The sequence below is a fragment of the Brassica rapa genome, chromosome A04 (assembly GCF_000309985.2).
Source record: "Brassica rapa cultivar Chiifu-401-42 chromosome A04, CAAS_Brap_v3.01, whole genome shotgun sequence".
NCBI classification, from domain to species: Eukaryota; Viridiplantae; Streptophyta; class Magnoliopsida; order Brassicales; family Brassicaceae; genus Brassica; species Brassica rapa.
Window position 1 is genome coordinate 4660994 of NC_024798.2, and position 12317 is coordinate 4673310.

At 34.1% G+C, this 12317-nt stretch overlaps 3 protein-coding genes across 3 annotated transcripts; 2 read left to right on the plus strand and 1 right to left on the minus strand.

Moving 5' to 3' along the window:
- The first annotated feature begins 101 nt into the window (after positions 1-101).
- On the plus strand, positions 102-1422 carry LOC103863456 (ubiquitin-conjugating enzyme E2 variant 1D). The gene is made up of 4 exons (XM_009141197.3): positions 102-299; positions 506-645; positions 786-911; positions 996-1422. The coding sequence occupies exons 1-4, from the start codon at positions 266-268 to the stop codon at positions 1134-1136; spliced, it is 441 nt and encodes a 146-aa protein (XP_009139445.1). The 5' UTR covers positions 102-265; the 3' UTR covers positions 1137-1422.
- LOC103863457 lies at positions 1293-5888 on the minus strand. Its single transcript, XM_033289851.1, has one exon. The coding sequence runs from the start codon at positions 2759-2761 to the stop codon at positions 2378-2380; it is 384 nt and encodes a 127-aa protein (XP_033145742.1). The 5' UTR covers positions 2762-5888; the 3' UTR covers positions 1293-2377.
- A 235-nt stretch (positions 5889-6123) lies between these two features.
- Positions 6124-7965, plus strand: LOC103863458 (probable aspartyl protease At4g16563). The gene has a single exon (XM_009141199.3). It carries the CDS (start codon positions 6308-6310, stop codon positions 7727-7729), a length of 1422 nt encoding a protein of 473 aa, XP_009139447.1. The 5' UTR covers positions 6124-6307; the 3' UTR covers positions 7730-7965.
- Positions 7966-12317: the final 4352 nt, after the last annotated feature.

Here is a 12317-nt window from a genome sequence, read left to right on the forward strand (position 1 = left end):
AATTGTGACCCAAAACCCAGAATCTGTTACACGAACCAAAAGAAATTGCTCGGATTTATCTAAGGGTACTATAAGTAATTATCGTAATTGTAGGAACTATTTGATAGAATATATATTTCTGGGGACTAGGATTGAAAATTGAACTCTTTTTCCATCGTCCCTCACACATATAGAGCTTTCTGTCTTTTCACCAGATTCTCCTCCTTAGCTCATCTCTCGGCGCGATCAGATCTCGAAAAACACTAAATCATATCGAATCCACAACATGACTCTTGGCGCTGGAGGATCGAGTGTTGTTGGTAAGATATTTCGATATCTTTTGAATTTTCCTTTCTAGGGTTTTTGGAATCCGAATTGGGTTTTAATTCTCTGATTTTTAGGGTTATTGAATTCGGATTAGGGTAATTACTTAGAACATAGCAAGTCTTGTTCTTGAGAATCGTGGGTGGGTAGTGATTAAGGTTCTTGATTTCACTAAAGAGAGATTATTAATGATTAAATGTAGTTCCAAGGAACTTTCGGTTGCTGGAGGAGCTTGAACGTGGGGAGAAAGGTATTGGAGATGGAACTGTGAGCTATGGAATGGATGATGGAGATGACATTTACATGCGCTCTTGGACTGGCACCATCATCGCTCCTCACAACGTACTTATATCTCTTTCTTTTTCATTATCTGTGTGTGTGATTGTTTTAAGAAGCATGGATCAATTCTCTTAGCAATCATCATGACTAGTGAAGGTTTCTTTTGCTTGTACTAACAGAAATGAATTGTCTTCTATGGGCAGACTGTTCATGAAGGTCGGATCTATCAGTTGAAGCTCTTTTGTGACAAAGATTACCCTGAGAAACCTCCCACCGTCCGCTTCCATTCACGTATCAACATGACTTGTGTCAACCATGAAACAGGAGTGGTACGCACAAGCATCCTGCCATTCTCTGACTGGTTCCATTTATGTATAAACATAACTTATTATTGTCATCTCTATGTATTATAGGTGGAACCTAAGAAGTTTGGGCTTCTTGCGAACTGGCAAAGGGAGTACACAATGGAGACTATACTAACACAGCTGAAGAAGGAGATGTCTACGTCGCATAACCGTAAGCTTGTTCAACCTCCAGAAGGCACTTGCTTCTAGTAGCTCTTGGTTTGTTCAAAATCTTTGCCCCTTCTCATACTGAAGTATGTATCTGGGGGTACTCCATTGTCGTTCTCAAGCTTTTTTCTTCTAAATTTGTGATAAAAAAAATGGTCTATGTGGATGGTGGTGATGATGTTCGATTGATCATCTGAAGTTTATCCTTGTGTGCAAATTATCCAAAAAAAACAGCGTCTTCCCCAATCCATGTGTTCAATCTCTTGAATTTTACTTGGTTTATGCTAACAGTTTGTCTCTGTCCTTTTATGAAATCGCCCTGGTTGTATTGGTTGGTGGTTATGTAATGTTCCTAATGTTATTACCAGCAAGAAACTATCATAAAGACTTGAGATGGAGTGACTCTTATGTCATAACATTTGCTAATGTATTGCTGATCGTTGGTGATGATGATGTGCATCGATAGAGATATAGTAATTGATTGCAAACTACGATCCATCCATGAGTTGCTTTTAAGAGTAGGGTAGCTAAGGACTGAGAGAGAGGTCAAAAATCTCTTGTAAATGGTTCATCAAACTCCGTCAAACTCAATAATATCCAACATGGGAAAACACAATCTTCAAAATGTACTCTTATGATTTTAATTAGGCGTAGGACACGGTTTAAGATTGACCTTAAGGTTAGTGATATTCTCTTTTTTGTGAGTTTCTCATGGTTAGGGACAAGATGTAAAAAGACAGAGTAATAGTTAATAGTATGCTTATATAGAATTACAATTAGATTGACATTTCTTACACGATCATATATGTCTAAAAAGCTCAATAATCAAATGTTCCCTCTCTTTTTCACGTTGATCATTTTTTGTTTTTATCGAAACATGTTTTAAACACCTACACTTTTTTGGATTGCCTGATCACTCAACCATCTAAAATTTTTACATAACAGTGTTTAAAGATCTAAAAATTACATAACAATGATTTATCCAACTAAAAACAAAATTTGACGGCAGCGCCTTGTTTTTTTTTTTTTTTAATTTAACTGGTCTCTGGCACCATTGTCTTACAAGAACCGGCGAAAGTAACTGAGTAAACATCGCTCACGGAGACTCGCGCCAAAGCTAAGCCCGCAAGTTCCGGGCTCAAACTGAAGCGTATTACATGAACATCAAAAACATTCACGAGTTGTTTGAAATAAAAGAACATAAGTTTTGAAATGAAAAAAAAAAAAAAGGAAAAACAGAGATGATGACGTGGGAATAGTTTGTCAAGTCTCTCTGTTTACCACTAAGCTCTGAATATTCTCCGGGGTGATGGGAAGAGGCGGAGGATGGAATCGAATAAGGCGGATAGGATGCGGAGGAAAGAGGAAGAGACACGGTGGAAGAACGAAGAGTTAGATGAAGGAGTTGGAGTAGCAGGCTGAAGGTAGGCACAAGCAGCTTGCTTTACAAGGCGGTTGCGGATCGAGATGTTGGGGGCCCCTACAGAGACGGCAGGGGAATCAGCGGTGGCTGTGGTGGAAGGGAGGATGTCTCTTAGGGAGGTGTAACGTAGAAGAAGATCATCAGAAGATTTGTCGACGGAGAGGAGCTCCAAGTCTAGAGTTTGTGAAACGCCGCCGTTTCTGCGTTGGAGAAGAGAGAGTTTCGTTAAATCATCAGCCTCCATTTGAGAAGAGAGAGAGTGAGAAGGTTTAAGCTTTGGATGTCGATGGGAGCTAACATGCAATATATATTAATATGTAACCATCGCGTTACTTTTCTTTATATTAAAAGTCAAATAAGGACTATATAGTAAAGCGTGTTGATATGATATTAGAAGTAGAAATATATAAAGATGGCTGGCGCTTACGCTCCAATCTCGACTGCTTTATTTTATTTTCAAAGCAAAACAACAACCATTTTATTTTTATTTAGATTTGAATGATAAGTGTTTTGCCTTTTGGTATAAAAGTGTATTATTGTAACGTTTGTTTATGTTTAAAAATACATGTCACTAACAATGGAATGTCTAGCTAATTCATTCCACTACAAGAATTATGACTAAACGACGACGATTGACAGAACATTGTTTCACGGAGATGAGTTGAATAAAAGTCAAAGGAAACATCACAAGAAAAGGGAAATGTAGGTAGGAGCGGTTTTAGCCTACTTCACATGAATTATGTTTCATTGCTATCCATATCCTTCGCTTTTCCTTTCATTAGTCAATCTTGTCACCCTACCATTATAATGCTTAATGTTCGTTCGACATTCGAGACTATATAGTTAAACATCGACTCGATTAATATAGCGGAGATACTGGCACATCACATGTTGTTTGCCGTGCAGTTAACAATTTTGGAAACAATTTAAAAATTCGGGCGTAATCAATCTTTCCAACATTTTTCTAACTTTCTTTATATTATCTAGAACGTATTGTTGTAGAACTAAACGACTTTAAATTGGTCTACAGCGAAAACAGATTATAAAACTTTACAATGTCACTCTGATATGTGAAATGACAAATGACAATTGCATATTGTAAGTTGTAGTAACACAATTTCAAGTTAGCATTTTAGATGTGTTTTACAGCTTCTTTGTTGATGAGACAAAAAGTCCGAATTGTAACATACGGACAACTATGTTTCAAAGAATTTTTGTGTTCCAATATATAAGATGTTTTCAACTTTTAAGTAATCATATTTAATAATATATTTTGCAATTGATTGAATTCAATTATTTTATAGGTTTTGATACTTTATAGACAAAAATAATTTTTGTGTTTTTGTAAACATGTTATATTTATAGTTATCCGATGTTGACTACTTGGGTTGGGCCGAGATAATGTACCATATTATGGAATAGTAAGCAAACTCTCACTTAAGGCCCATTGTTGTATATAGTAACTTTGTAGTTCAACTGAGTGGACAACATATATACTAGTAATGGCGTAGTTAAGATGGCCCCGTACTTCTGTTATACAGACATTAAAGTTTCGATCTGATCCATATTGGCACCATTCATTTTCTTGTTACGGGTGTGATCAGCAGATCAAAGCAAAATTTTCCACCATCTAATAATGAAATCCACTTCAAATGACACGTTGTTATATTAATTTAATCATCTATAATATACGTCATAGCACTTGAATCGTTTCTTAAAAACGAAGGTACAATTTATATTCTGGCTCAAACGTAGAGGTGACGTCGCCTTGTGATTCAACGTCGACCACCGTTGGTCCCACGACTCCCACCATGTACCTTGGTTAATTCACGTGCTTCCTAATTTCCATAGACAAACAACATCGTTTCTCAGGAATTTTTGTTGTTATTATATTTTGTTTTTGTCCACTGCGTTTGAATTTTCCCGTGACAATTCACTACCTGTCTTCCTGTTTCGACTATTTTACATTTTTCAATATGATGAATCATATTTAGTGAAATAACACTTGGAATCCGCTATTAAAAATGAATAGCAACGTTACGTGCGGTAATCTTCTCGTTTGATCATACACATTTAACATGTTAGTATAGTTTTATTTCACCGTTTCCAAAGCAAGTTAGGAATATTTATAGGATTATCGTGATAGTGTATCTAAATATGCATGTGACCATGTGAGTACGTAATCAGTTGCTTTTTGTAATTATATAAAGTGTGAAAAGGGGTATATATCCACTTTGATTACAAAATTTCTCAACTATTTCAATACTCGAATGAACTTCCAAGTATTTTACGACTCGGCCTAATAATTCTCCGATTTTACATTGAAGGGAGCAAGTTATAGATAAGGTTAGTCAAACTTAACAATCAGTTACAAAATGTTGAATTAGATTAATTATTGACAAAAGGATTAATTCCGGATCTAATCAATCTCAAGGATCAAAATTTGCTTACAAAAAATAGATAGTATCTGCAAATCAATCTTATTAGCAAATATACCAAAATTAATATAAAACTAGATTAAATATAACATGCTTCTGTATTTACATAAAATTACACATACTTATGGAGAGTTATTCTTGTTATTGCTAAAAATCACAATTCTCATGTTTAAAGTTATGCAAAATTCTTTTTTGTTATTTCTAATACTTTATTAAATTCAATATTTAGTAAATCATCACACTTTACACAAGAGTTTTTATGCAAATATATCAACCGTAGTGATTTCATATGGCATTATTGATTTCGTTGATTCTTCATCAAGGCGGTTTTATTTTGCTAAGTGCAACAAGTCACTCGTTTTAGGAGGAAAGCTATTAAATTGTTTTATCACTGCTTGACAAATTTTACAGTTCGTTCACAGACTTTATAAGGGTCAGCAAAGGTACATGTGGTCGGTCGATTACTCACACTTATTGTACTCAACGTGTCTGGTTTGGTCAATTGATTCCTAACGTCCATAGAGGCTCATGTAGTGATTAATCATCTATTCAAATTCGTATCAATTTAAACGCAAAAATTACATATAAAAAATAGGACATGTACAAACCTTTATGATAATTTGGATCAATGAAAAACACATGGTAGTACTTTGTTCAGTTTTCATGACTAGTGTAATTGGTGAATAAAAGATATTTAAGAACAATTCCTTATGATAATTTGGATCAATGAAAAACACATGGTAGTACTTTGTTCAGTTTTCATGATTAGTGTAATTGGTGAATAAAAGATATTTAAAACCAATTCCTTATGAAATCGAATATGAAGCTGGATAGAGAAAAAAACCACTCCTAATAACAGTTGTCCAATTAAAACAACGTGTGAATTGACTAGCGAAGATGTGCATTAATGAATCACATGATTTGTAAATGGGTTTAGCCACTTGAGTCTTGAGCCATCACATGGCCAACCATCAAACCAATTAACCAAAAATAGTGGATATTCTGTATTGGGTTTCAGTATTGGTATACGTATACATAATAATTCCATTTCACACGCATTCGGTTCAAATTGGCATGTTTCAATAAATACAAATATTAGCTGGTTTTATTCTATCTTGTAACGTTTCATGTCAGACATACGAAAATACATTTCCACGTATAGTTTACTTCTAGTGGTAAGTTTCCTTGACGATGAACACATTTTATAATTGATTTTTATAATTATTATAAACTTTTATAAAAGGAAGAAGAAAGTCACAGAGATCGAACATGATTCTCCACTTTCCACTCCTTTGTCTTCTTCTTACATAAACCCGTAAGCCATCAAGCGAGAACAGCGCAACACAAACACAATGTCTTCTTCTCCTCCTCCTCTCCTCTTCTTCCTTATCTTCCTCTCCGTCGCCTCCGCCATCAAACTACCTCTCTCTCCTCTCTCCCACCACACAGACCAATTACCCAACAACGATCCTTACCTCTCTCTCCGCCGTCTCGCCGACTCCTCCATCGCAAGAGCCCAACAGCTCAAACAACCCAGCTCCATCAAACCCGACGAAAATGCTCTCACCGGCCCCTCTGCATCCGCCGCCGTCGTGAAATCCCCTCTTTCCGCTAAAAGCTACGGCGGATACTCCGTCTCGCTCAGCTTCGGCACACCGTCGCAGACAATCCCTTTCGTGTTCGATACCGGAAGCAGCCTCGTCTGGTTCCCTTGTACCTCACGTTATCTCTGCACCGGCTGCGGTTTCTCCGGGTTGGATCCGACCCGGATCCCTAGATTCGTCCCCAGGAACTCCACCTCGTCGCGGGTTATCGGGTGTCAGAATCCGAAATGCCAGCTTCTATTCGGACCCAATGTTAAATGCAGTGGATGTGACCCGAGTACCCGTAACTGCACCGTCGGTTGCCCACCGTACATTCTCCAATACGGATTAGGATCAACGGCTGGGATTTTATTATCCGAGAAGCTTGATTTCCCGGATCTAACCGTACCCGATTTCGTCGTCGGATGCTCCATTTTGTCTACCCGACAACCCGCTGGTATCGCCGGGTTTGGACGCGGACCTGAATCTCTCCCTGTGCAGATGAAACTCAAGAGATTCTCGCATTGCTTGGTTTCCCGTCGGTTCGACGATACCGACGTGAGCACGGATCTCGATCTGGATACCGGGTCGGGTTATAATTCCGGGTCGAAAACTCCGGGTCTAAGCTACACGCCGTTTCGAAACAACCCCAATGTCTCCAACGCTGCGTTTCTTGAGTACTACTACCTCAATCTCCGTCGAATCTACGTCGGAAGCAAGCGCGTGAAGATTCCCTACAAGTTCCTCGCGCCGGGGCCCGACGGAAACGGAGGAACCATCGTCGACTCCGGATCCACATTCACTTTCATGGATCGACCCGTTTTCGAGCTCGTCGCTGAAGAATTCGCGGCGCAGATGTCGAGTTACAGCAGAGAAAAGGACTTGGAGAAGATCACCGGACTTGGACCGTGTTTCAATATCTCCGGCAAGGGATCACTGACGGTGCCGGAGTTAATCTTCGAGTTCAAAGGTGGAGCTAAAATGGAGCTGCCGTTGTCTAACTACTTCACGCTTGTCGGAAGCGTTGATAACGTCTGTTTAACGGTGGTTTCTGATAACACCGTGAGTTCCAGCGGTGGTCGGAGTGGTCCGGCGATTATTCTCGGGAGTTTTCAGCAACAGAACTATCACGTGGAATACGATTTGGAGAATGACAGGTTTGGGTTCGCGAAGAAGAAGTGTATCCAGTGAGTTTCCAGGGGTAGATTTGGAAATTTAATTTTCCCAATGATGAGAACAGTTTTATGATTTAATTTCTTTTCCAAATAAAAAGAGTTGTTAACTGTTTATAATTATGTTTACCATTGCTACTTTTACATAATTTTCATGATTAAAAGTATTATTTGGCCAGATTATAAAAAGTTTAGCCGGCAAAATTTTTATGTAATTATAAAAATATCAAATGTAGTAAATATCATTTCAATTTATTTTGTAAGAGTTGGATGCTGAAATTGTGGACGCTGGACAGTATCATGTGAAGTAAGGCTGTATGCAATTATCTAAAACAATAGAAAATGGATGCTAATGCTGTGACACCACGTCGATGTCCATCGACAAAAATATTGAAATCGACACTATACATATTCCACTAGTTATAATACTATTTTAAAAGTTTTAAATGGTTTTTGATGTGAAACAAACATGTAAGTACATAACCATGTGTACCAAAAGTAAACAATAGTAGAAGGAACTATTATTTTTCAGTTTCTAGAGTTTGAATAATAGGGTTGTGTAGTTTGGGACATTCATATAATAATAAAACATAACCCATTTCTGTGTAATATTATGAATAAAATGTATATGTATGATGCACATTATATATATGTGTGTGTGTGTGTGTGTGTGAAGTTGCAGGTAAGTAATAAATTTGTCTTAAGGATACTACAGTACGGGTTTATGAGGATAAATTAGATCCGGTTTAACGAAATTGGAGAACTTTGCAAAAGGCAATTCACTAATAAAAGCAATGAATGCGACAACTAAAAAGAAGTTGCACCTGCTAATTATGCCAGCTCACAAAAAGTACCTGATTAAGATACTTTTTGACAACACCTAGATAAGATTAAGATGTTTATTTTTTTATTAATATTGGAATGAGGTTCCGATTGGTTTATGTTTCTGGCGCGATCAGTGTAATTTGTTTGGTCAGTGTAATCAATGTGTTTTTGTTTTTGCCAACTACAGTAATCAATGTCATTAAAAAGACTGCATTTAAAAGCACTAAAACATGCTACTACCTATACTTATCAAAATTGTATACAGAGAAATTTTCTTGCCCAGCTAGTATTAATTTTTTTTTTGTTTCAGGCCTTTTTATAACATTTTGCATCAGCTTAGAAATGCTGAAACAGCCTTTTTCAGATAACTTATCTAAATGTCATTTTAAAATTTTACATTCCAAATCTTATCAAAACTGTTATCGCTCCCCTCAGATGTGGCTGGCCGAGTAAAAAGTGGGGCAGTGTATAGCCAAGATGCAGCTGGATGGATCTCCATCATCCGAAACTGGTCCAAAGGAACAGTAGATTAGTGTCCAAGCTTTCAGACCATGACTATTCAATAAAATCTGTCATAACTAGATATCAATTTATACGGTGACAAACCAGAATTTTATTACAAACCACCAACTTAGAATTTGTATTGCTTTTAAATCCATTTTTATGACAAATATTCAATAAGATTGTCACAATGTTCATTTAACTGAGAATTAAGAAAGAATTAATATTCCCTATGATAAAAGACCGAACCTACATATATATAACTATAGCACTGTTCTATAAAACATGGTTGCTGCGGTTAAACGCTTTACGTCTCTCGAACGTAGCAATTGTAGCATATTCGGCTATTTATACGGATCCGTTTGAGAAACTTAGTTTTTTTTTTTTTCTATTTGGAGTTCATAATCGCTTGATATATGATAAATTTGTAAAGTTATTATATAAACAACAATGAAAAAGCAAAAGTGGAAGTATTGTGTGAGAAGTTTTAAGTGCGGAATTTTACAGTAAACTAGGATAAGACCTGCGTTTTGCACAAGATGAATTTATTTGTATATATTATCGATTTTTTTTAATATATTTGATCATTTTATTTATACATATATAATGTTTTTTCTTGTTATTATATAATTTATTTCCGATGGACCAGATCAATTTTTATTAAAAATTGTGAAACTAAAATATAATTAATATATCATGGGTTGATCGGATTGGACATTAAACAAATTATGACACAAAAATTTTATTTTTTTCACCGAACACATTCTTAAAAAAAAAGGAACAGTACTATTTCCACAATTGAATTATTTTGAAATTTATCTTTCATATGGTTTTGAAACGTTTCAGATCAACCATCCAATTAATACATATCATTTCAATGCTTTTAGTCGTATGCTTAAGAAAAACTTACATTTTGTAATTTAAAATCTTTTTAAAAAATTCAAAATATAACATATGAGAAAAAATCTAACATACAAGAAAAATATAACATATAACGTTTCTTCATTTTTAAAATTTAAAGTCGTTTTAATTTTTTAATATAACATGTAAGGTTTCCTAATTGTTGTAATTTAAAGAAATTTTAAAACATTCAAAATATAACATATAAGAAAACATTTTTTTTATTATACAAAAATGAAGAAGGATACAAAAAATTGTTATCAAATCTTTATTATTCATAGTAAATAATTGTCATATATATGTTAATCATATTAGGTAATTCTGTCACTTTTATTTAAGGAAAAAATACACGCTTCTTATATTTCGGGTTGATATAATGTTCCATATTAGTTTGATTTGGACCAACATTTTTTCAATTGATTCTTAAGCTGCCACGTTAGCTAAATTGACATCCTAATTAAGTGACATCTAAGCATGGTCTCTTTTTAATTAGTACAAACTTAATATCACAACTTTTTAAATGATGCTCAATTAATATATAAAGGATGTGAAACCACTAATGAAAGACGATGTGAAATTTACTATTATGCCTCTAGCGTTAAAATCACCTATATATTAATCATCAAACACTACAATATGTTTTCGTAGATATATGCCATCACTAAGATGATTCTTAATTATAATCCTTAAAAAAATAAGCCGGTCCATATAAATATATATTATATTATTTTTTTTTTTTTGACAGCAAGACATTCACAGATTCATATTGACTCTGTAAACCAAATCGGCAACTCTGCATCCATATGAACGACGAAAGACGGTTGTTTCCTAGCATTACGTGCCAAGCTATCCGCCCTTAGGTTCTTCGTTCGGGGTACATGGATGACGTCTGAGTTGATGAAGCTTCTTCGTAAAAGCTTGATATCTTCCAGGTAGCTTTCAAATGCTGGCCATTCTTCTGGTTCCGAAACCATCTTCACCAATTGAGAACAATCTGTTGCAAACGTAACCTGAAACTGTCGTAAGTTCTTCATACATTCCATTGCCCAAATCAACGCCTCCACCTCCGAGTGAAGAGGTGATAGACACGCCCTTACATTCCTTGCTCCCAATAAACCATCAAAACCCGGTAAGGTATAAATATATATTATATTTTTTATTAAACTAACTATCAAATTGATTAGTAGCATACAAAGAAATATTTTCAATTATTTCCTTAAATAAAAGCTATAGAATTACCTAATATGATTAACATATATATTGACAATTAATGATTATGAATAATACATATTTGATAATAATTTTTGTACTCTCTTTCTTTTGTTTAATTTTATATTATTAAAAGAAACTAAACAATCACATTAAGCATATAATAAAAAAAATAGTTTTTTATATGTTATATTTTGAATTTTTTAAAACGAATATAAATTACCTAAAATGGTAAAAGTCCCACATTGAAAATTTTGTGATCAATGGTTTTTTTTTTGTTCAAGCAAGATACAAATGATCATAAATCGTATGACTATGAAGTCTCATTAATATATATCATTTAAATATGTACTATGTACTATATAATATGTTAATTTCAAAATTTGCGTTGAAACATTATTGAAATCTTAATATTTTAAATTTGAAATTTGTATTGATAAATCTTACATTAAAAGTTTTGATTAACGGTTTAATTTTTTGTTATAGAATATATACAAGTGTTAATAAAATCATATGAGTAGGCAATGTTAATAATAAATATGTATATTAAAATATACTATATATATATATATATATCTATGTCAATATCACTAAAATTTAATTATATACCATATAAAGTACATAAAATGACTATTTTGATTTATTTACCAAATACATAATTGTAAATAAACAAAAGATATTGGTTTTGATTTTTGTGTTTACTCTAATGTATATACTTTTATGTATACAAATTATTATTCTAAATAGGTAATTTATAGTATGTTATTTGATCATGACAATCCCAGAAATATATTTTTTCAAATCAAAGTGATTTTTAAAATTTTGGAAACACTGTCTTGATTTTTATTCCTAAAAAGCTTTTAATGAAATATCATGACAACACTCCAATCACCTCCTTTTGAGTTTGTTCGAAGAATGAGAGATTTGATCATTCGTCTAATATTTGTTTCTCCCTAATACCCTATCTAGCTATTATAATTGTAAGAGTTACAGATTTGAACTATTTATTGTAAGTTTTTTGGTTTATCATCTAATAAATCAAACAGCTCTTAGTTTATACATAGTTTACATATACTATAATGATAAAGTATTATATATTTTTTATCGGTATACTCTTGAGTAACTAAACCTCAAAAGCATAGGTTCATAAAATAAGTAATTTATTTTTTTGT

Coding starts and splice junctions, on each gene's coding strand:
- LOC103863456 (XM_009141197.3), top strand. CDS start 266: ATGACTCTTGGCGCTGGAGGATCGAGTGTTGTTG. Junction 300..505: donor TGGAGGATCGAGTGTTGTTG/GTAAGATATTTC, acceptor GATTAAATGTAG/TTCCAAGGAACTTTCGGTTG. Junction 646..785: donor CCATCATCGCTCCTCACAAC/GTACTTATATCT, acceptor TTCTATGGGCAG/ACTGTTCATGAAGGTCGGAT.
- LOC103863457 (XM_033289851.1), bottom strand. CDS start 2,761: ATGGAGGCTGATGATTTAACGAAACTCTCTCTTCTCCAACGCAGAAAC.
- LOC103863458 (XM_009141199.3), top strand. CDS start 6,308: ATGTCTTCTTCTCCTCCTCCTCTCCTCTTCTTCCTTATCTTCCTCTCC.